At 38.2% G+C, this 23,532-nt stretch overlaps 2 protein-coding genes and 1 pseudogene across 2 annotated transcripts; all 3 read right to left on the reverse strand.

Moving 5' to 3' along the window:
* Window positions 1–1,870: 1,870 nt before the first annotated feature.
* Window positions 1,871–5,030, reverse strand: LOC145910615 (cytochrome P450 2U1-like; annotated as a pseudogene).
* Window positions 5,031–6,778: 1,748 nt separating this feature from the next.
* Window positions 6,779–9,396, reverse strand: LOC145906352 (cytochrome P450 2J3-like). The gene is made up of 9 exons (XM_082993776.1): window positions 9,078–9,396; window positions 8,877–9,019; window positions 8,583–8,685; window positions 8,268–8,377; window positions 8,056–8,177; window positions 7,702–7,814; window positions 7,479–7,623; window positions 7,156–7,319; window positions 6,779–7,090 (listed from the first exon to the last, which is right to left on the reverse strand). Exons 1-9 carry the CDS (start codon window positions 9,378–9,380, stop codon window positions 6,779–6,781), a joined length of 1,515 nt encoding a protein of 504 aa, XP_082849902.1. The 5' UTR covers window positions 9,381–9,396.
* A 1,057-nt stretch (window positions 9,397–10,453) lies between these two features.
* Window positions 10,454–22,944, reverse strand: LOC145910714 (uncharacterized). The gene is made up of 27 exons (XM_082997948.1): window positions 21,004–22,944; window positions 20,797–20,942; window positions 20,643–20,745; window positions 20,481–20,590; window positions 20,205–20,326; window positions 20,028–20,140; window positions 19,739–19,883; window positions 19,248–19,411; window positions 18,876–19,190; window positions 16,715–17,074; window positions 16,460–16,605; window positions 16,291–16,393; window positions 16,129–16,238; window positions 15,879–16,000; window positions 15,697–15,809; window positions 15,394–15,538; window positions 15,177–15,340; window positions 14,804–15,118; window positions 13,479–13,739; window positions 13,280–13,422; window positions 12,962–13,064; window positions 12,750–12,859; window positions 12,545–12,666; window positions 12,184–12,296; window positions 11,937–12,081; window positions 11,292–11,455; window positions 10,454–11,217 (listed from the first exon to the last, which is right to left on the reverse strand). Exons 1-27 carry the CDS (start codon window positions 21,256–21,258, stop codon window positions 10,903–10,905), a joined length of 4,527 nt encoding a protein of 1,508 aa, XP_082854074.1. The 5' UTR covers window positions 21,259–22,944; the 3' UTR covers window positions 10,454–10,902.
* Between the last annotated feature and the right edge of the window lie 588 nt (window positions 22,945–23,532).

A 23,532-nucleotide genomic window follows, 5' to 3' on the forward strand; every position in this document is an offset into this window, starting at 1 on the left:
GTAACAAACATTTTAAAAATTTTTAGAGTGTCGTATTATTCGTTTGAAATATGAATGCTTGCTTTCAAACCTCAAAGTTGAATAATACACCAATGGGCCAAACTGCAATATAGCCCATGAATAATGAAGCATATAATGATGCTTCGGACGAAGTGTTACATGTAAAGTTTGAAACCATGACCATTCCTTTTTTAACCAGCAAAAATTCTAAGAAACTTAACAGTAGCTGTAATCTGTTACAAAACATATATTTATAAATTACACTACGAAGTACAAATAGTGCTACTCACCAACAACTTCCAAGTTCCAACCATCGGAAAACAAAACCAGAAGACCACGCCAAGTCTTTCCCGCCGAAGCTTACATTGACCCCTCACCTATAATTACGTCATACGGAACATAGAAACATTTGACGGATGAGTCAAAGTGCTAGGATAACTAAAAACGCACCGTGCTAACAGTACTGACTACATTAGCAGTATTGTCTCCATTAAAAAAGAGAAATATCCAATTATTTTCAACAATATCGCCATAAAAGCAAAAAAGTTTGACCAGGTGTAATTATTTTCTTGTTCGGATCGGACAGTTTGAATCTGACCGGAAGTATTTAAAACAGTAAAAAAATGAATCTGTCTGCCAAAACAACAATAAATTGGATGAAATATACTTTAGCAGACTGCTATAAACAATACAAGAATCTCCCGTAAAATATAATATAATTCACTGGTTATATGCTGTAAAATGTTTTACAAATATGTTTCGTAAAATTTTACGGCGTCGAAAGCGGTAAAATTTACGAAAATTTTTAACAGTGTAACATGTTAGCAACTGCCGCCGTAGAACATAAAGGTTGTATCTTACATCATTAGTTTTCAATGTGTTATAGACATACAAATCTCAGAGACATGGTCAGAACAATCTTTTAAGTCAATTTTTTGCTTAGGAGAGATTGACCGAATATACAATACAAAATGAATGTGCACTTTTCCCATCCCATTTGCACAAATTTAAACAAAACGTTTTGCTGCTTGCCGCCAAAAAAGCAGAAGATTCAAAAACGTGGGGGTATCTGAAGCCTGCAACCTATTTTAGCGCCCAGTGCGATGACGAGTGAGCGACTGTTTTTTAACCTTTCCACAAAACGCATTGTTGTTCGAGGCAAAATATCACATCCTTACAACAAGCTGACGTAATAAGCCAACTACAAATTCCAAAGATGTCTTGATACGTACTAACAACTGATTGAGCATCTGTGTTCACTCAGTCATTAAATTTATCGTCAGGTATAAATGATTCCTGGACCACATATTTATCAACCATAGCAACTGCCCTGTTTCCAAAGACGTAATAAACAAACCTATAGATTACAACGGATAAAACTGAGTAAAAACATATATTTACACACAAGGCGCAAAATAAAAAAAACTATGTTGACCTTTTGTGAAACAGGCGGCAACAAGCAGTGGCAGGAATAAAATCAGTGGTTTCACGCCGAAACAGCGAGTTCCAAATAACAATTGGATTCTAAATACAAACGGTACAAGGAATTACTCGCCTTGTTGCACATCCACTACTTGAAAACCTATATTTGTCGAAGAGGTTTTTTGCAACCACAAAAGCTAGACCAATATTGCACTTTTCTCCACGTTGCATTTTGAAACAATGGATCGACATAAGCAAAACAGAACATGCGCCAAAAAGAAAAAAACTTTTGATTTGTGTATCGTATGGCTGCATAATAATGTGAGTATTTATGATTGTTGAATCATAGTAGTCATGATAGAGTTTCAGCAAATATTTGCGATCAAGAGTGTTTCAATGATTTTCTGAAGTTCTGGATATTAATCCTCAAGGGTAATCAACGCTGTATTTATCGTTCATTGGCCACAACTTCGTATTCACACGGTGAAAACATAGTTCCTTTAGAACCTTTATCAATATCAGGAAGATTTCCAGGTACAGGGAAAAATTCAAACTTTTGGACCATTGAAATCAAAAATATAAAAAGTTCAATTTCAGCAAAAGGTTTTGCTAGGCATTGTCGTGGCCCAATTGAAAACGGTATGACGTACTTTGATTACATGAATCGGCCGTCGGAATCTAGGTGGCGCTCTGGTTTGAACTTTTCTGCTTCATCCCACAAGTTTGGGTCGTTATTTACTGCCCAGAGGTTAGGAATAACCTGCAACAAAATTTTGAGCTTGTTTTCTTTCTGGATGTAATCATTGATCTTACTGTGGTGTCTTTCGGAATAAAATATTTTCCCAAATTCGTATCAGCGGATGTTGAATGATGCACGCCTAAAGGACCCAAAGTACGGTATCTCATAACCTCCTGGATGAATGCAGAAACGTAAGGCATGTCGTCTTTCAATGACATTGCCGGCTTGCCACTTTCACCTGATAAAGAATAGGCCCATTAGAAAGTGCTTGTATGTTATGGATCTATCGCACTAAAGTGTACAACACATTTAAAGGTTGCCTCCATTTGCTTTAAAATTATTTCTTTAAATTGATAAAGAATGGGTCGATTTGAAAGTGCTTATATGTTATGGATCTATCGCACTACAGTGTACAACACATTTAAAGCTTGCCTCCAATTACTTTAAAATTATTTCTTTAAATTGTTACAAAATATCGAATCCTGTACAAACAGTGTATACTAATTTTACCAAAAACTTTGATAATTTCTCTATACAACTTTTCTTGGGCTTCCGGATAATGGACAAGACAAACAATGGACCAGGCAAGAAAACTTGCTAATGTTTCTGTGCCGGCCACAAACAAATCTCGTATGTAGTGAAGCAGCTGCATATGCTGCAAAAAGAATCAGTTTGTAGCTATTTGTTAAGTGTGGTGCGTATTCAATTACTTCAAGTTAGAAAAGTGAAAATTCTCACAGTGAAAGTGTCCTTGCCCTCTCGCATCTCCACAAGAAAAGCGTCGATAAAATCACGCAAGTCATCTTTCTGGAAATCTTCCTCGTGCTCTTTTACTTTTTTTTTCAAATAGACCTGCAATAGAAACACAAGTAACTTACATGGAAATGATTGTGGGACGCCATGCTGGAGAAACTTACAGCAACGTAACCAACATCGTTTACTTTCCTTGCCATGTCATTACCCTTTTCACATTTTTAGCAAATATAATTCAAAGTCTGTTGGCACTTTTCACAACAACTTTTATATTTTGTACCAAAGAGAAGTAAAAGTATGCATGGGTAGGTTAACTAAAACAATTTAAATGTTTTGTTTCGAAAGTTATCGACTAACTTATTTCAGTATTGATATCCTCGACAAGTTCTTTCAAGTACCCGGAAAAAGGTGGAATGTATTGCAACACCGGGGCGAATAGAAGCATGCTCAATACGCGTGTCACTTTCGGATCTATCACCCTTAAAATTTCATTGTTTGTGGATTTATGATCAATTTTTAGTTAACATAATAATTTGCGCTTATAAGCACTTATTTCAACACCAACCATTTCTTCACCAAGTCAAATAAATTGATGAACTCTGGATCGTTGTATTGGAAGCGGCTTCCAAATACAACCTTGCATGTCAGATTTGCAATAGCCCTCTCCATGTGTCCCTATACATGGAGATTACGTTTATTGATATATATGAGCATTTTGGCATTACTAAATCCAAGTTTATGTGCGGCTTATAAAATAAGTGTTGGCTCTAGAGCAGTGGTTCCCAAAGTGGGCGGCAGCACCCCCCTGGGGGCGTTTGTAAACGTACGGGGTCACTGGAGACTAAATGGGCGATTGGGGGGCGCTTGGTGACATGGCAAATTTTCTCTTATAGCGGAAGTCTGTGTTTCCCAACCGGTGGTACGTTTACCACTAGTGGTATGCGACCGCATTTCGGGTGGTACGCGAGCACCTTTCCGTAATTATCTTAGTTCTTACTTGGTGGAATGTGCGTTTAGCGCATTCACCACTCTTTTAGATGGAAAAAGAAATCTTCCTGATATCGACAATTGAGGAGAATTACGATTGTTATTGTCCGACATGAAACTTAATATTGAGAAATTGGTGTCATTGTACTAACCTCACCCATCACATTAATTTACAAGCAACAAATAAATTCGTTGTGTTTTTTGTCTGGTCTGTTGGGCGTTGTTAAATGACCAAGGTGTTTGGGGGTCAGTGCAGAAAAAAAGTTTGAGAAACACTGCTTTAGAGAATAATCGATGCAAGACAATACTTGATTTTTCGCCAAATGTGTTATTTTACCTTAGATCAAAGCACACAAACCTAGGTTTTGTTATCAATTTATAGTTAAATTCGCTAAATAGGTTTCATGTTACATTTTGCAATTGTGTGTAATAGCTCTTCAGGATCGTTAACAGATTTGTTTACTTTTATAAAGAAAGGTTTTCCTTGATGTTTTCTAATTTCTTCGTTCATGTATTCGACTTCATCCAGCACACTATCCTCCATGTTGTGTTTACCCATTCCAAACCTGTACGATAAAAAATATATAGTGAGCTGCAGACATTGCCAATGTTTCCATTTAACATTGGCTCTAGTAAAATTTTCTATATTTTATGAAGAAACACACACGATTCCTACTCTCGAAATATCTTCAGTCCAAATTTTCTTTGCACCTTCCATTTGTGGTCATCGATGAGCATGATTCCGTTTCCACCTGATACGACATCCATTACCAACATTTTCGGTCGCCCAGAAAAAATGTCGTGGCCCTTTACAAAAGCCTAAAAAATGAATTAATTTAATTAATGTGTTGTGTATCCCTGCCCAGCACTTTACTTCATTTATGACGTCGTAGTTGTTGAGAACAATCCAATCCTGTCGACCAAACCACACCGACATGATGGGACCGTATGTCTTTCCCCACTCCGCTAATTTGCGTTCCGGGTATGATCCGAGGAATGGGATAACCCCTAACAAGGGTATTCCCCTGGGACCAGGTGGCATGTTTCTAGGTCTTCGATACCAGTAGAAAAGGCCCAACACGGCCGCGCAACCGACCAATGATGTAAAGCTTCCTAATGACTCGACCATTCTCTACGTTTGTTTCCTTGCTTTTTTGAAAGTATGTGTTCTATGAAGTATGCAATACACTGTACTTATACCTCCCCTTTATCCAAGATATTTATTTCATGTAATATAGAATAAGAGATACTCTATTGTCAAATTTGTATGCCAACTTTATGCAATTGTAAAGATGGTTGTGTACTCTTTTATGTCTGACATCCAACTAAACCCGAAGCTCTCCAAAACCAATGTTTGCACAGCCGAGTTTACAATGTTATACTGATGACTACCCTTTTGCTGGGACTGAAAAAAAAATACAATGCAATGTGTTCCAGCTGTCGGCAAGTGCCTATTAAAATGCCAAGTTCTATTTAAAACATGGCATAACACTGGAACTTCCTTGACACAAGAGCAATTATTTTATCATACTGTACATGTGCAAAGTATAAGCATTGGCCACATGAATAGCAAGTCAATAAGGAATGTTTCTTAATAATAGGTTACGCTATACAGCCTGGTTTGTTTCTAATTAAAGAATGAGACGATCCACAAATGCTTCCGCAAAACGTGAAACAAAACCGAGTCGACTAAAGAGTTCCGTGCTATGAATGTTAAACAGCCTAACAGTGGTCCGGATATTGCTGCAGCAAAGTCGCATGCTATGCAATACACTAACACCGCTGTTATGTTCAGTTAGTTTGCAATAACTTGATTTTGGTGCATTTTTACCCGGTCGGACGTTTTAAAGCACGTGTTTTACGATTGTATAATAACTGTTTTTTTTTGTTTCAATCAAAAGTTCACCACTCCACAAGCCTAAAGATCTACAACAGAGGTTTATTGCATCCAAGCATCTGCACTTTTGATGTGGGTGTAAATTCATTTACAAATTCTTTGAAACCAAAGTGCCATTCTGTACTTCCTCCCCAAATGTCGCATCATCGAAACACGGTAACAGTTATTCGATGATTCCAGCTTTGCACAAAAATACTATAATTACGAATGACTTTTCTTTCCTGTTTTTCAGAATAATGAACAAAATAAAAATGGCCCAGGCAAGTGAACTTAAACAAGGTTTTGTCCCAGCCATGGTGAAATAGCTTCAAAATCTAAAAAAAAATTAAATCAGTTTGCAGCAACGAATCATTGAATGAATCTAGGATGCAAAATCTGATCTACTAAAAAAATTTTTTTTTTTTTGAAGAAAAGGTTCCACAGTAACAGCGACCTTTTGCTCTCGCATCTTCTGGAAGAGCGAAAACATTACCCCTTTTGGAGTTAAGTAGTCTAAATAAAAAATGAACAGCATTCTAGCTTTTTTATTAAAATTACCCCTTTTGTATCACAACTCTGTTGATCTGTATTATATTTGTCCGAAAAAATTGTCTTGATGCAAAGTTCCGGATTGTCCGAATAGACATTTGTTCATGGCTAACGCTGTGTAAAATCACTCAAGACAAGGCCAATTAGTTTTTTTTCAGCGTCATGACATACTCTTTTTGAGAGGATGTTTCTCTTTTGTCCTCTTTTGAATCCTCTTCTTTATACATGTGGCCTCATATAGTTATGCTCCGGTGATATAAAATATCTCCAAGAAAGCGTGTTTCTTTATTCTGAAATCCGTTTGCAAATACACAACCACAAATGAGCCTTACATGAATAACATCCATAGACGGTTAAAGAAAATTGCTCCACAATGGATTTGTTGTCATAAACAATGAAAAATATATGCATAAAAAATAATTCAGGAAAATAACAGCATTTCAACCTTGTATTTATCGTTCATTGGCCACAATTTCGAATTCACACGGCGAGAACACAGTGCCTTTAGAGCCATCAACAATATTAGGTAATTTTCCAGCTGCAGGCAAAAATTTAAACTTTTGGACCATTGAAATCAGAAATATAAAAACTTCGATTTGAGCCAAAGGTTTTGCAAGGCAGTGTCGTGGCCCAATTGAAAACGGTATGACGTAATTTGATTTCACGAATCGGCCGTCGCAATCTAGGTGACGCTCTGGTTTGAACTTTTCAGCTTCATCCCACAAGTTTGGGTCGTTATTTATTCCCCAAACGTTAGGAATGACCTGCAACAATTTTTTGACCGCGTTTTCTATGAGTACAATCTTATTTAACTTGGTTACGATCTTACTGTGGTATCTTTCGGAATAAAATATTTTCCCAAATTCGTATCAGCGGATGTTGAGTGATATATGCCTAAAGGACCCAGAGTACGGTATCTCATAACCTCCTGGATAAATGCAGATGAGTAAGGCATGTCGTCTTTTAATGACATTGCCGGCTTGCCACTTTCACCTGAGCAATAATAAAGATAAGGTCTAGTGGAAAGTATTGATATTATCGATCTATTAAGGTGCATTGTATAACAATTATTTTATGAACTTATAAAAAATATCGAATCCTGCACTAACTTCCTTTACTTTAAACAAAGCGTACACAGTGCGTAGATTTTACCGATAACTTTGATGATTTCTTCGTACAACTTCTTCTGTGCTTCTGGATAATGGACAAGACAAAGAATGGACCATGCAAGAAAACTTGCTGATGTTTCTGTGCCGGCCACAAACAAATCTCGTATGTAATGAAGCAGCTGCGTATGCTGCAAAAAGGAATCAGTTTGTAGCTATTTGTTAAGTGTGGTGCGCATTCAAGTACTTTAATAGAAAAGTGTTCTCACAGTAAAAGTGTCCTTGCCCTCTCGCATCTCCACAAGAAAAGCGTCGATAAAATCACGCAACTCATGTTTTTGGAAATCTTCTTCGTGTTCTTTCACTTTTTCCTCAAATAGACCTGCAAAAAATAAAAAAAAATACAAGTAGCATATTTAGAGGCAATTGTATGCTGAAAACATTTACAGTAAACGCCTTTGACCTAAATTGTGTGCTCTCCTCATCATGTTATTACGTTTCATGACTTGCTTTGTTTATATTTTGCAACGCAAGAAATTTAAATATTGCCCAAAACAGGAGACGTAAGAGACAGGAACTGAGAAAATTGAGGCAAATGTTTTGGCCGTAAGCTATCGACTAACTTGTTTCAGTATTGATGTCGTCCAGAAGTTCCTTCATGTAACCGGAAAATGGTGGAAAGTATTGCAAGATCGGCGCGAATGTAAGCATGCTCAAAACTCGACTCATTTTCGGATTTGTCACCCTAAAAATTCTTTGCTTGTGGTTTGAAGATTTCATCAATTTTTGCTAACGTTGTAACAACCGAGAAAACTAATGGATTTTCTGCACCCACCATTTCTGCATTATGTGCAATAAATTTGTGAACCATGGGTCGTTGTAGTGAAAGCGTCTTCCAAACACAACCTTGCACGTCACGTTGGAAACAGCGTTCTCCAAATTGTCCTGCATAGAGATTACGTATATTGTTTAAATAAAAAGCTTTCGAAATGGATACCCAAGTATGTATAGTATGGTTCTATACAAGGGCGTGTATGTTATTAACCGGTCCATCGCCGCTTTCCAATTTTCCCATTTCATTTCGCGATTCGTTAAGCGTTTTTTAATTTTACCTCATAAGATCTTCAAGATTGTCAAAAGATTTGTTTACTTTTATGAGGAATGGTTTTCCCAGGTGTTTTCTTATTTCTTCGTTCATATATTCGACTTCTTCCAGCACACTATCCTCCATGCTGTGTTTACCCATTCCGAAACTGAACAATTAAAACATATAGTGAGCTACAGACTGTTGCGACCTAACAGCGGCTCTATTGCTTTGTTTATTCTTGTGGGTAACAGTGCCATGAATATGAAGTTAACCAGTAACAATAATATGACAATAGTTTGAAACGATTTAGAAGTGAAAAGGTTAAAGTAAGTATGTTTCATTTTCTAACAATCCTACTCTCGTAATGTAATCATTCCAAATTTTCGTTGCGCTTTCCACTTGTGGCCATCGATAAGAATAAGCCCGTTTCCACCTGACAGAACATCTATTATTAGTAGTTTTGGGCGCCCAGAAAAAGTTTCGTGGCTCTTTACAAAAGCCTTAAAAAACAAATCAGTTTTAAGATGTGACGTATCGTAAACTTTTTCTGCACTTCACCTCGTTTATGACGTCGTAATTGTTGAGAACAATCCAATCCTGTCGACCAAACCGCACCGACATGATGGGACCGTATGTCTTTCCCCACTCCGCTAGTTTACGTTCCGGATGTGAACCGATAAAGGGGATAACCCCGAACAAGGGTATTCCCCTGGGACCAGGTGGCATGTTTTTAGGTCTTCGATACCAGTAGAAAAGGCCCAACACGATCGCGCAAACGACCAATGATGTAAAGCTTCCAAACCACTCATCCATTTTCTTTTGTTTTCTTGCTTTTTTAAAAGTATATCTTTTATGAAGCATTCAATTAAGTGTATTATATACCTCCTCTTTTATCCACACATGCTTTTGATGAAATAGAACAAGTTTTAGTATTTCAATATGTCTATACCTATGTTAAAATATTGTGTATAACGTATATAGGCATGGAGCCAATAATATGAGTTCTCTGAGCTAGACAGATTGCCACTGTTTCGACGTATAAAGTGGCGTTAGTGCAGCTTGCTGTGAATATTGCAAACGATCTTGCCGGCCAAATGTCCTGGCAAAGGCTTCTATTTTGTGGTGACTACTATGCAATTTGGCCGGAAAGATCATCTACATTAGTCACCCCAAACTTCACTGATGAGAGCTTATAGGTCGTAACAGTGGCCATCTGTCTGTAATTTACAGAATTCATATTATTGCCTCCATGCTTATACATATAAATTATTGTGACACGAGACTTGATGGCAGTTTATCTTTAGTTTGGCCATCACGTTTCCACCGAATGGATGCGCTTATTGTAAAAAACTGTTGTTCATCTTTATGCCTAACAATCTGAATAGCCAGTACTACTACTGTTAACTTATGCACTGTCTAACCTCGCAATGACAAGTCATGCGCTTCTGTAAGGTCCTAATGATGAAAAAATGGTTTGGCAGCAAATTAGTTTATAATCACGGCATAACTTTCAAGCTGATAAATTTAGGCAGCTGATCAATAGCGACCATCAACAATCGTTTCCGTATATCGTGTCACGAACCATACTGACTAACAGTTTGTGCAATGAGTAAAGAACTGCTGCAGAGCCTAGCAGTGGCCTGGTGTCTACAACAGCTAGTTTGAACAAGTTGTTTATAAGCAATGCCTAGGGGCACGTAGTTTTCTTCAAAAATGCCTTAATCCGTATCGGCAGCAGCGGTTTATTGAATTTAAATATAACAGACAACAGGATGGGAATTTTGGTATAATGTACTAAATGTGATATATTTTTAGCATGAAACTGTTCAAAATACGCGGAATTTTCGGAGCAATCACGGAGTTTAAGTGTCATTACCACCTTTTTGTCATCAAATTCGGTATAGCGGAATAGTTTGTTCAAAAACATACTATGTCCAAACGTTACGTTACTTTAAGCACTTTTACATTTACATTATCTAAACAAATTGTTTGCAACGTTGCGCATCGGCCAATTGAAACACAAGTTTTGATGACATTTATGCATCCATACACAGTAGACAGGTAACATGCTGTTTTGTATTTAGCAATTACAATTTAACAATTTGGCTGCGGAAGCAATGCAGAAAACATGCGCGCAACAATTAATACTTTGATGACGTCTGCCCAATGTTATCGTATTTGCTAAATATAATAATTCTAGTATTTTATGCTTGTAACTCTTTTGTGTGCAATTGTATTGTCAGATATTTTTCTTGCGCAGGTGCAGTGCTGTGAAAGGCTGACGAAACATACTTAAAACATAAAACAAAACTTAAAATAATTAAAACATTGAAATACTTGAAACATTAACAAAGCATACACTTTACATAAAATTTATCTTAAATTACAATCGTTCACTGGCGACAATTTCATAAGCATACGGTGAGTACACAGTTCCTTTGGAGCCTTCATCAATATCAGGAAGATTTCCAGGTGCCGGTGAAAATTCGAATTTTTGAACCATGGAAATCAGAAATACAAAAAGTTCAATTTGAGCCAAAAGTTTTCCGAGACAATGTCGTGGTCCTACTGAAAATGGTATGACGTAATTTGATTTGACGAATCGACCGTCGGCGTCCAAGTGCCGCTCTGGTTTAAACTTTTCCGGTTCGTCCCATAGGTTTGGGTCGTTATGAACAGCCCAGATATTGGGAATAACCTGCAATAATAATGATGACTGTACTTTTCATGGATGAAATTATGGCTTTTAAGTTAATTGGGATGCGAACATACCGTAGTGCCTTTCGGAATTCGAAATTCTCCCACGTTCGTACTACTAGTAGTTGAATGAGGTAGGCTTAAAGGAACCAATGTTCGATATCTGTGAAGTTCGTGAATGAATGCGGATGCGTAAGGCATGTCGTCTTTTAAAGACATGGAAGGTTTGCCACTTTCACCTGCAATAATAAAATTTGGTCCCATTGGAGAGTGCACAATATGTTAACGATTTACTGCAGTACAGTGCACAACAGCTAAAAATTAATCCAAACCACCAGGTTTTATCAAGGTTATCATAAATTATTGAAACCTCAACCAACTTTAAGGTTTGCAGGCTTGGCAGCCAAGCTGGATCAGCTACTTTTTCCTGGCGAGCCGGAGCAAGATTTGAAAAATCGAGCTCCCGGTGAGGTTTGAACTCACGGGCTAACCAGGCCCGACGCTCTACCAACTGAGCTACAGGAGCTCAGTGGTGGTTTCACGGGGAATATTGCGGCCAAGGTACACTGGTGCCAAACAACCTTTACATATACGTATAGGATCTCTACCACCGTATCAGATAGCGCAGTAATCAACCAACTTACTTTTCTTTATAAAAGGCAGCGTGAATTCTTTGAATTTAAATACTGACAAAAAGTATACACAGTGCGCAGATTTTACCAATAACTTTCATGATTTCTTCGAACAACTTTTTCTGTGTTTCTGGATAATGGACAAGACAAACAATGGCCCAAGCAAGAGTACTTGATGTTGTTTCAGTGCCGGCTACAAACAAATCTTGTATGTAGTGAATCAGCTGCATAAGCTGCAAAATCAATTTTCAGCATCAAATTAGGGAGTGGTGCGCAGTTTTACGGCTTATAAAATGCTTCAAGTTAGTTCGAAAGGTTCAAATGTAAATTCTCACAGTAAAAGTCTCTTTGCCCTCTTGCATCTCCACAAGAAAAGCGTCGATAAAATCTCGCAAGTCGTCTTTCTGGAAATCTTCCTCGTGCTCTTTCACTTTCTTTTCAAATTTACCTGAAGAGCAACAAAATATATTTATGTATTGCAAATCGTGTGCCACCGTGCTGGAAAAAAATACCGTGAAGCTTTTGACGAACACACTGTTTATGAAGGCCCCAATGCTTTTTGCCCTACGACCCCTCCTTAACGTTTTAGCACCTTTAAGCTACAGCATACATTAATGTTTGTTGTTACACTTCTGGTCATACTGAGAACGCACATTCTCGTTTTTCTTATTAAGACTTTATAATGTTACGACTAACTTATCTGAAAATGGATGTCAGCCACAAGTTCCTTAATGTATCCGGAAAATGGTGGAACGTACTGCAACCATGGGGCGAAAGTAAGCGTGGTCAATATGCCGCTCATTTTCGGGTCAGTCATCCTAAAAAATTTCTAACGTTATAAACAAAGAAACGCATTACGAACGATTTACACTATAATATCGTCATACAACCTATCACCTACCATTTGTGTATGATGTGCAATAGCTTTGTAAACCATGGGTCATTGTAGTGAAAGCGCCTTCCAAATACAACCCTGCATATCACGTTCGAAACAGTATTCTCTAAAATTTCCTGTACAATAAAGTACCAGCGTATTTCAAAGTTTACACGAAAACTTCGCGGAATGTTTTGCCACCATCCAGCAAAAGTTGTTTTCTTCAAAAAATTTCTTACTTTTATAAAAAAAGATTTTCCTTGATATTTTCTTATTTCTTCGTTCATATATTCAACTTCATCCAAAACACGAACCTCCATGCTGCGTTTACCCATTCCGAAACTAGACAATACATATATAGTTTGTGTGCATATTGGCCCTGAAACGACTTCGGTGTGCCCCACATTACATCCCCGAAACGCAGTTACTGTAACTTATTTGAAATTTAAATGAGCCTAAATTGTTTATCATCTATGAATATAGCTGAAGCAGTTTACCAATTAAATTGAACATGATTCAATACAACAAGACATCTAATTGAATAAAACCATTCCTACTCTCGGAGTGTCATCAGTCCAAATTTTCTTTGCGCTTTCCATTTGTGGCCATCGATAAGAATTACTCCGTTTCCACCTGAGATTATCTCTGTCACCGGCATTCTAGGGCGACCAGAGAACGATTCGTAGCCTTTTACCAGGAGCTGACAACGAAATTAGTTTTATCAATTGTGAGTCAGTACAAGATTTGGCACTTTACCTCGTTTATGGCGTCGTAGTTGTTGAGAACAATCCAATCCTGTCGACCAAACCGCACTGACATGATGGGACCGTATGTCTTTCCCCACTCAGCTAATTTACGTTTGGGATGCAAACCGAGAAGGGGGATAACTCCCAGAAAGGGTATTCCCCTGGGACCAGGTGGCATTGTTTTAGGTCTGCGATACCAGTACCAAAGACCCAACACGGTGACAAAACAAACAACCAATTCTGTCAAAGATTCAAACGACTCTCCCATTTTCTATGTTCTTCTGTGCCCACCTGTGGAATATACTTACTACTGAATGAATGTTTTACATCATAAGTCTCGAACTAAGAATCTTGTCATGATGTAATTCACCGCTAAAAAATTGATCATCCTGAATGTTCAAGTATAAAGTAATCGGTAATTCAAACAATTGTGTTTGACGCAATTGAATGGATCTGCTGTGCTATTGCTATACAAGTAACTAAAGAAGTGCTTCTCGATAATTTTCAATCATTGACTACCTGTTACCGCAAAGCGTTGAAACGTAATTTCCGATTAAACAGTCAACTGCTTTGCTATGATTTGAACACCAAAAATTTTAAACAAGCGGTCATTAGGTCAATATATATTATTCAGAAATGTCCTTTCGCACCAAAACAACGCTTCTCGACACGTTAATGTTGCAACGCTTCTCGACACGTTAATGTTGCAAAGCTTAGCAAAACTGAATGCTGCCAGCAGTTGTCGAGACTGAGCAACATACATTCGTTACGCGTCAGTGAGCACAGGTCAGTGATACGGGGGAAAAAAGAGCGAGCTCCAACGAACAACAACATGTTCATCACGAGCGTAGCCTGATGGTAAAATCAAAGCAATAACGGTTTGTGTTCACAAGTATATGCAGTCTGCAGTGTACAATTCAAGAAAACCCATATCCTGATATTAAGAGATAAATTAAACAGTACAAAGAACATCTGTCTGGTGTGCCAGCAGGTAATATCTTGGAGTTAATAACTTTGAATCTAACGTTTTTAACACAGCTGTACTCATCATCAGTGCTGTAACCTACGTCAGTGACTGCGTCGAATGTGCCCACGCGTTAGCCATGTTCGAAACGTCTGCTTGAAAATATCCAGCATGCTAGCATTGGCTTTTCCATTCAAAGAACAACAGTATTAAGTAAAGATTTAATCTTCAATTTTAGCACATTAATAAGGTCAAACACAAAAAATCAGGAAATTGTTGTATTTCCGTGTAAGTGCTTTTGTGGGACTTATAAATCACTAACAATGGACATTTCATACTGTTGTTATAAAATCGTGGGCAGATTTTTTTCAATACTGCCGTTCCTTTGCTATTATCTTGTACGGTAACGGGGTGAACACAACACCGCTTGCTCCCTTCTCTATTTCAGGAAGATTCCCTGGTTCCGGAAGAATTTCGAACTTTTGAACTATGGATGTCAGGAAAACAAAAAGCTCCATTTCAGCCAGTTGCTGTCCAACGCAACGACGGGGTCCAACAGAGAAAGGTATGACGTAATTTGATTTGACGAAACAACCTTCAGCATCTAAATGACGTCCGGGTTTAAATTGTTCCGGGTTATCCCACAATTTTGAATCATTGTGTACAGCCCAGATATTTGGAGCAACCTAAAAAGAATATTAAACGCTCAAAATCTCTTTTATTTTAGGTGGGGAGAAAACAAACCGTTGTGCCTTTCGGTATTTTGTAACCTTTCAATTCTACGTCAATGGATGTGCAATGAACAACGCCCAGAGGAGCCAACGTACGATATCTCTGTACTTCGTGGATAAACGCACACGTGTAAGGCATGTCGTTTTTCATTGACATTTGAGGTTTACCAGCTTCACCTGTGTTAACAATATGTTCAATACAGTATTTACACCAGTTAATTTATTCCTACCCATCACATTCACAATCTCTTTGTATATCTTGTCTTGAGCTTCAGGATTGTGAATAAGACAAAGAATCGCCCAACGCAAAGTGCTGGAAGTCGTTTCTGAACCGGCTTCAAACAAGTCCCTAATATATACAAGAAGTTGCAGGTCCTGCAGCAAGAAAAGTATTGGTTTATTGATTAGAAACCATAACCACGATTATGTTCAAGTCAAACATTTTGTGCACATTAGGAAAATTAAGACTATTCTGAATAGCTTGCGTGGCAAAACAGCTTTCCTAAAAAGTAAAGAATAGCATACACGCTTACTGTGAAACTATCTTTGCCATCATCCATCTCAGCCAGAAAAGCATCGACAAAATCACGTACTTCCCCCTTCTGAAATGTCTCTTTGTGTGCTTTCACTATCTTTTCAAACTCGCCTGCACAAATAAGTCGAAAACGAGAAAGTAAGTTAAGCAAAATCATTAGTTCATATGTCACCATGTCACCCTTTTCGTATTTTTCATCCTGTTGCATTTCTTTGAATACTCCGGAGAAAGGTGGAAAGTATCTCAACCAATAAGCAAATGTTAAGATATCCATTATCTTCAACCTTTTGGGGTCATTGTACCTGGAATAGATATTCAATGCAGAAATCACCCATTGCTGTTATTATTTTTCTTCCTTTTGTCGTCGATTACACATTTATTTGATTTTCATTTAAAAAAACCGTTGTCTGTGCAACTTATTCACACATACCATTTGGCCAAGTACGAAAGAAATTCAGTGAACCATGGATCATCATAATCAAACCTCTTTCCAAACACAACCCCGCATATCACGTTTGACACGGTGTTCGCCAAAATCGTCTGCAAAATACTACATTGCTCAATCTCTACAAGTATTTCAATGTATTTTTACCATCACTGAAAAAGGTTTTTCCGCCATATTTCTCATCTCCTCAATCATATATGAAGCTTCCTCCACAACGCGATCCTCCATACTCCTCTTGCCCATCCCGAAACTAACCGTACACGGTAACAGGTGAACAATAAATTTGTAAAATATTATGTTGACACAATATTTCTACCCGCGTAAGGTCATGAGACCAAACTTCCGCTGTTCCTTCCACAGTTTGCCATAATCCACTAAGATCAATCCATGACCTTGTGATGATTCTTGTAAAAACGCATTATTCGGTCGACCGGAAAAAGAATCGCCTTGTTTCACCAGAGCCTTAAAAGTCAAAACACTTGTCAAAGAGTCTTCCAAACGACAACAAATGCGAAAGGAAAATGTTTTCTGGTCCACGTATTGAAATGTCCTATTGGCTGAAACATATTACCTCATTTATCACTTCGTAATTGTTAAGAACAATCCAATCTTGTCGACCCAAGCGAACCGACATGATGGGGTCGTAATCCTTGCCCCATTTGACAAATGTTCTTTCAACTTGATCGCCAAGAAAGGGTAATACACCAACAATGGGGAAACCCCGTGGACCTGGTGGCATTTTGCTGGGTCTGCGATACCAATACAAAAGGCCCAATACCACAGCAAAACACACAGTAGCAGCAGTGGAATTCAGATACTCAATAACCATGTTTACCTGTAACAGAGTAACTTGCAACCACCATTTTTGCCTGGTAAACAGCACTATATATATTGACGTTCTATTTGTCACATTACACTTTGCATAAAGTCCCTAATTAAGCGATCAACTTTGCTAACTGCTGGTAATGCTGCTGCTGTTGCTGCTGCTGTTGCTGCTGCTGTTGCTGCTGCTGTTGCTGCTGCTGTTGCTGCTGCTGTTGCTGCTGTTATTGCTGCTGATTTGCTTCAAAGCATTTGTGCAACACGTTTTGCAATTCTGAGAGTTTTTTTAAACGGCACTACTAATGATTTGTCAGGGTTTTAGACTATTTGGTTCTGTAGTAGGCAGGCAACAACATAGCTCGGGGCTACTGCACGCTTTACTTCTCACGTAATTTGATGCCGTTGAAAACAGGATGTCACAAATGTGTACGTCATCGCGTCGGCTGCGTGGGTAATACTGACATGTTGTTTTCTCCGCTTCGCTTACCGTTCCGCGGAATGTGTTCTTATCTCGTTCCAGCAAGAGTCATTGGTGTGTTAAGGAACAAACGCCACTGTGGAATACGAAAACGAACCATTGTGTCGAAACGTGCACATTGAAATCGTTAGGCCACCTATAATATTGTAACAGTCTGAAAGGTTTAACGCACTTAGGCCTCGACAAAGTTTGGACTCAGCATGCAACAAAGGAACACTGGTCACAATTTCTTTACGTTAACGCAATCTTTTTCGTCAACTTGGAAAGTACACTAACAGGTATCCAGTTAAATATTGATAAATGTCACGTTTACAGTCATATGAAGAAGCACTCAAGCGTACTACCGCCTCATTTCATGGTGCGTATTTGAATTGCAAACCATCAATGTAAGTTTTGCTGGCGACGTCATATTTGATGGATTTTGTTCGTTTTTGCATCTGGAGTAAAAATAATTAATATAAAGCAATGTAAATGAATTTAGGTGTCGTCTTACAACCTTGACTTTGTGCAAGTTTTACTATAGGGCTGGTGAACGACGCAAACGTCCCTGAACAGAAAACAGTGATCTTTACGTAATCGTGAATATGTTCGTAATTCGCGATTGTTTTTGAAGCTACCAAATTATGAAATACCGTTTTGGGCCTTAACTGTATGTTGAATGTTGACTAATATTGACAGCAAAGTTTATTGGTAGTTTTCCTTCATAATCTTTACTGATTTCCGCAAAAGTATCCGATATGTTTTCGCTATGTCAAACACTTTACCTCTCGTTGAGTTACTGCCAGAAAACATGCAACAAAACTTCGCTTTCATGTATATTTTTGGTACTAATTCAGTGAATTATTTTATGTATGTTGTGAGATGTGGAACGAAAAGATCCACTTTGGGCAAAGGTAGGAATTTATGTATAGTATGACGTAATTTGATTTTACTTAACAACCCGCAGCAGGTTTGAAACGTTTTATTTACACTCACAAGTTGGGACTAAAACGAAAACCTCAAACATGTTGGAAGTTTCATGATATGTCTCAAGCGACATGATGGAAAATTTATCGACAGCAAAAGTTCCAATACTCAACATCCAAATACATCAATAATATTGGCCCAGGGTAAATCATCCGACCATTCAAAACATTGATTTTTTCTGGTTTATTTGATTATATAGCAGGGAATAACACGATGTTCAGTTTATTTACGTTGTGAAAACACGACAAAATTGGTTAAAGCGGTAAACTAAAGAAGTTGTCGATATTTTGCCTAAATTATAAAATTATGGCAATTCGTAAATTTGAGACTGGCTTACACAAGAGAACAACAATATACTTTGCTCTTTAGCTGGAGTCTATTAATTTCTACATATTTCATTTTGCGTTCAATCAAATTAGAGCAAGCTTATGCAGGTGACAATAAAAAGCTATATTCGGTCGTTCTAGAATTGCCTTTCCTTTGCTATTATCTTGTACGGCAACGGGGTGAACACAACACCACTTGCTCCTTTCTCTATTTCAGGAAAATTCTCAGGTTCTGGAAGAATTTCGAACTTTTGAATCATTGAGGTCAGGAAAATGAAAAGCTCCATTTTGGCAAGTTGCTCTCCTACGCAATGCCGAGGTCCAACAGAGAAAGGTATGACGTAATTAGATTTGACGAAACAACCTTCAGCATCTAAATGACGTTCGGGTTTGAATTTCTCCGGTTCAACCCATAAGTTGGGGTCGTTGTGAACTGCCCAGATATTTGGAAGAACCTTCAAACAAAATAAACTTTCAAAATTTGACGTATCGTTATTCGGTTAGAAACTTACAGCAGTGCCTTTCGGTATTTTATACCCCATAAATTCCACGTCATTGGATGTGCAATGAACAACGCTCAGAGGAGCCAACGTACGATATCTCTGCAACTCGTGGATAAACGCACTCGTGTAAGGCATGTCGTCCTTCATTGACATTTGAGGTTTACCATCTTCACCTACATAACCGAAGTCCTTAATTGCCCCATAGCAGTAATATTTCATGCAATGGCATGATTGGCAGGATCGCACCACTGCGCAAGTCCTTGCTTGGCGATCACAGCTAACGTATCGCGATCATGAGGTTTGCAGGCTTAGTAGCCCAGGCATTGCAGCCTAGCTGGATCAGCCACTTTTTCCTGAGAAGCTGGAGCAAGAGCAAAAAAATCTTGCTCTGATTTGTCAGGAAATAGTGGCTGATCCAGCTAGGCTGCAATGCCTGGGCTACCAAACCTGCAAACCTCATAATTGCCCTATAGCATTTTAAACAATTAGTTTTTGCTCACCAATAACTTTCACAATTTCCTTGTAGATCTTGTTTTGAGCATCAGGATTGTGAATGAGACAAAGCATTGCCCAAAGCAAAGTGCTGGAAGTTGTCTCAGAACCGGCTTCAAACAAGTCCCTTATATAATAGAGAAGTTGCAGGTTCTACAGTAAAGTTTTAAGTTAAGTTTGTTGCACTACGAAAACTAGAATTCTATTTGTGTCAAAGATACAGGAAATTTATTTCAAAAGGATGATGCAACGACGAAGTCGAACGATTATATGCCGTGTATTTCTATAAATACTTACTGTGAAACTTTCTTTCCCTTCGTCCATCTCAGCTAAATATGCATCGATGAAATCACGCAAGTCGTCTTTTTGAAATGTTTCCTTGTGCTCCTTCACAATCTTTTCAAACTCACCTTCACAATCCATCAAAAACAGTCTATTAAAAAAACAGGCTACACAAAATGTTTTTGTGCTTACTGATTTCGTATTCTTCATCTTTTTTCATTTCTTTAAGTACTCCGTGAAAAGGAGGAAAGTGCCTTAGCCAATAAGCAAATGTCAAAATATCCATAATTTTCAACTTTTTAGGGTCATTGTACCTGAGAAAAAAACTTACAGTGAAAAAAAAAAAAAACGAATATGTAAATATTATGACAACAAACTACCAAAGGTCAACATAGTCTTAAAAAAGGTTCAAAGTTTGTCGTAGCAACAATTGGCGTATAAAATTATTATTAAAATTACAATACAAACCATTTGGCCAGGAATGAAAGAAAACTAGTAAACCATGGATCATCATAATCAAATCTCTTTCCAAACACAACCCCGCATATCACGTTTGACACGGTGTTTGCCAAGATAGTCTGCAAAAGCCAATATTGTAGAAACCGTTTAAATATTTAAATATTTCGTCACCATCATTGAGAAAGGCTTTCCCGCCTTATTTCTCATCTCCTCAATCATGTATGAAGCTTCCTCCAAAACACGATCCTCCATACTCCTCTTGCCCATCCCAAAACTACGAATAGGCTAATAGTAAAAATACACTGAAAATTTTTACAAAACTTACCCTCGTAACGTCATGAGACCAAACTTCCGCTGTTCCTTCCACTTTTTCCCATAATCCAAAAAAACCAATCCACCGCCTTTCGTTGATTCTTGTAAAAAAGCATTCTCTGGTCGTCCAGAAAAAGATGCGCCTTGTTTCACCAGGGCCTAAATAAATTCAAAATTGTCACGGAAATATTGCAAAGCTCCTAATAAAAACGTTTGTTACCTCATGTATCACTTCATAGTTGTTAAGAACGATCCAATCTTGTCGACCCAAGCGAATCGTCATAATGGGGCCGTAATCCTTCCCTAATTCTGCAAATGATCTTTCAATTTGGCCACCTAGATAAGGCAAAGCGCCGACAATGGGGAATCCCCTTGGACCTGGCGGAGTTTTGCTGGGTCTGCGGTACCAATAAAAAAGGCCCAAAACCATAGCAACGCACAAAGTGACAGCAGTGGTATTAAAACACTCTATCATTATGTTTTGCTGTATCAGAAAGGTTGGTTAAACAGGCCTACAATCACAAGTTTCAAAACGTCTGTGAATTGTCTATGTCATCGCGTCCACGTGGCAATTGTCAATCAAGCAAATTTTTACGGCTTTTATTCAAGTTTATTTACAAAAGTTTGTCTCGAAACATTCGTTGGAATTTATTTTGATTGATTGATCCAATATAACTTATGTGAAACATGCTTCCCAAATATTTGGAAGTCTTAGTACATCGTAAATCCGATCGTTTGACATTACATCGTGGGTTACGATCGTTTTATGACGCAGTTTCTCCTATGCATCAAACATTGCTTTATTGCTCACTACATATGCTTACACGAAACAACATTTAGCAACAATGCATTGGAATTTGCAGCGTTTTTACCAATGCAGTTTTCAATTCCATGGGTGCGTGTGTGTAATAATCGCCAATAACGGAGAAGACTTGAGTCACACGTGGCAGTAGCGCATTTAAACCACGTTGCTGGATTGCGATCAACATCAAAAACACTTACTTGTTGGTTTGACATGTTTTTTAGTTGTTTAGTTGAATCAAACCTAACTTAACTTCTAACGAAAGTTATATTGCGGCTGTTTGTTGGTTATAAGCAGTCCTTCTGTCATTGATAAATGCTGCTATGTCACTAACATTACCTTGTTTCGCAAACTGCTTATATGGCTATGGCGTGCAACACACATCTGTGGATGATAAAATCTTTACGTTCATTTTGAATCTTCTTACCTGCCGATAGTCTGTAACATCTCGTCGGTATCTGAAACAAGCAAAAGCGCACTACCTAGTTTTCCAGTTCAGCCCTAGATAAATACCAGGTTTAGGGTGTTCACGTGCTTCTCCCGCAACCTAACCAAACATTCAACAAAGGCCTAGTCACAAGACATCACGCCACCGGTCGTATGGAGAAAGAATGCCCAACATTTTTTCAAATCCGGTAGTTGAGGCACAGCATGGAATGTAGTGTAACCAATACAACTAAACGATTCAAATTCAAGTCAATTCCTTTGCGCTATAGTGAGTACATCATCAATCTACAAAATATGCAGAAGGTGCAATATGGTATCGGGAAACATAATGTCTTCATTGCAACGTAACACGCTGTGAAATAAATAGTACAATTGCATTTATGTTTAAAACGTGCTCAGTACACTTACACAGGGAGATTAAACGAATTGTTTTTTGGGGGGTAAAACGTATTTGGTATGTTTTAACAATGTAAATACGAAGTCCAGGATCTGCACACTTTCAGTCAGATTTACACCGCGCCCGTTCACCCAAAGCGAGATTTTTTTATACCTGTCACAGTTACTGAATTTCCACGATTTTATTTTGTTCAGAAATTTATCAAACGTGAATAGTGTTTCTAGCAGCGCACGACACGGCGTTCACGCACAAAAAAAGCCCTCCAAAAACAATCGCGGAGCATGACCAGAACGTACAGACGAACACAGTTGAATGGAAACTTCGCCACCAAGAGTTTCGTTGTAAGTTGATCACATGACGGTTGCGTCATTGAGAGTTAGTTGCAACGTGGAATAGTTAATCACGCTCACGTGAAGTTTATTGCTCTCAAACAAACTGCCACACCACCCGTACAACCAGTAAAGAACGACCTTGGCAACACTGCACAGGTCACACTAAACTTACTAACACAATAATGCACATTAATGTTATGCTAACAAAGAACTCGGAAGTTGGAACTTATGCCACGTAAATTAAAAAGAAACAATTTAGTTTTGTTTAAATTATTCCTTAAAATCACTACTACCACAAAATGTCTCATGTCGTTTAAAAAGTGTCGTTCCTTCGCTATTATCTTGTGAGACAACGGGGTGAAAACAAACCTAAATGCAGTTAGTCAACTTTGCTAACTGCTGGTAATGCTGCTGCTGTTGCTGCTGCTGTTGCTGCTGCTGTTGCTGCTGCTGTTGCTGCTGCTGTTGCTGCTGTTATTGCTGCTGATTTGCTTCAAAGCATTTGTGCAACACGTTTTGCAATTCTGAGAGTTTTTTTAAACGGCACTACTAATGATTTGTCAGGGTTTTAGACTATTTGGTTCTGTAGTAGGCAGGCAACAACATAGCTCGGGGCTACTGCACGCTTTACTTCTCACGTAATTTGATGCCGTTGAAAACAGGATGTCACAAATGTGTACGTCATCGCGTCGGCTGCGTGGGTAATACTGACATGTTGTTTTCTCCGCTTCGCTTACCGTTCCGCGGAATGTGTTCTTATCTCGTTCCAGC

This window comes from Ascidia mentula, chromosome 1 (assembly GCF_947561715.1).
Source record: "Ascidia mentula chromosome 1, kaAscMent1.1, whole genome shotgun sequence".
Classification (NCBI taxonomy): Eukaryota; Metazoa; Chordata; class Ascidiacea; order Phlebobranchia; family Ascidiidae; genus Ascidia; species Ascidia mentula.

Coding starts and splice junctions, on each gene's coding strand:
- LOC145906352 (XM_082993776.1), bottom strand. CDS start 9,380: ATGCTTCATAAAAGATATACTTTTAAAAAAGCAAGAAAACAAAAGAAA. Junction 8,378..8,582: donor GAAAACCATTCCTCATAAAA/GTAAACAAATCT, acceptor ATCTCTATGCAG/GACAATTTGGAGAACGCTGT. Junction 7,320..7,478: donor AGAAATCATCAAAGTTATCG/GTAAAATCTACG, acceptor ATTATTGCTCAG/GTGAAAGTGGCAAGCCGGCA.
- LOC145910714 (XM_082997948.1), bottom strand. CDS start 21,258: ATGATAGAGTGTTTTAATACCACTGCTGTCACTTTGTGCGTTGCTATG. Junction 13,423..13,478: donor ACTACGACGCCATAAACGAG/GTAAAGTGCCAA, acceptor TTTCGTTGTCAG/CTCCTGGTAAAAGGCTACGA. Junction 12,860..12,961: donor GAAAATCTTTTTTTATAAAA/GTAAGAAATTTT, acceptor TTTATTGTACAG/GAAATTTTAGAGAATACTGT.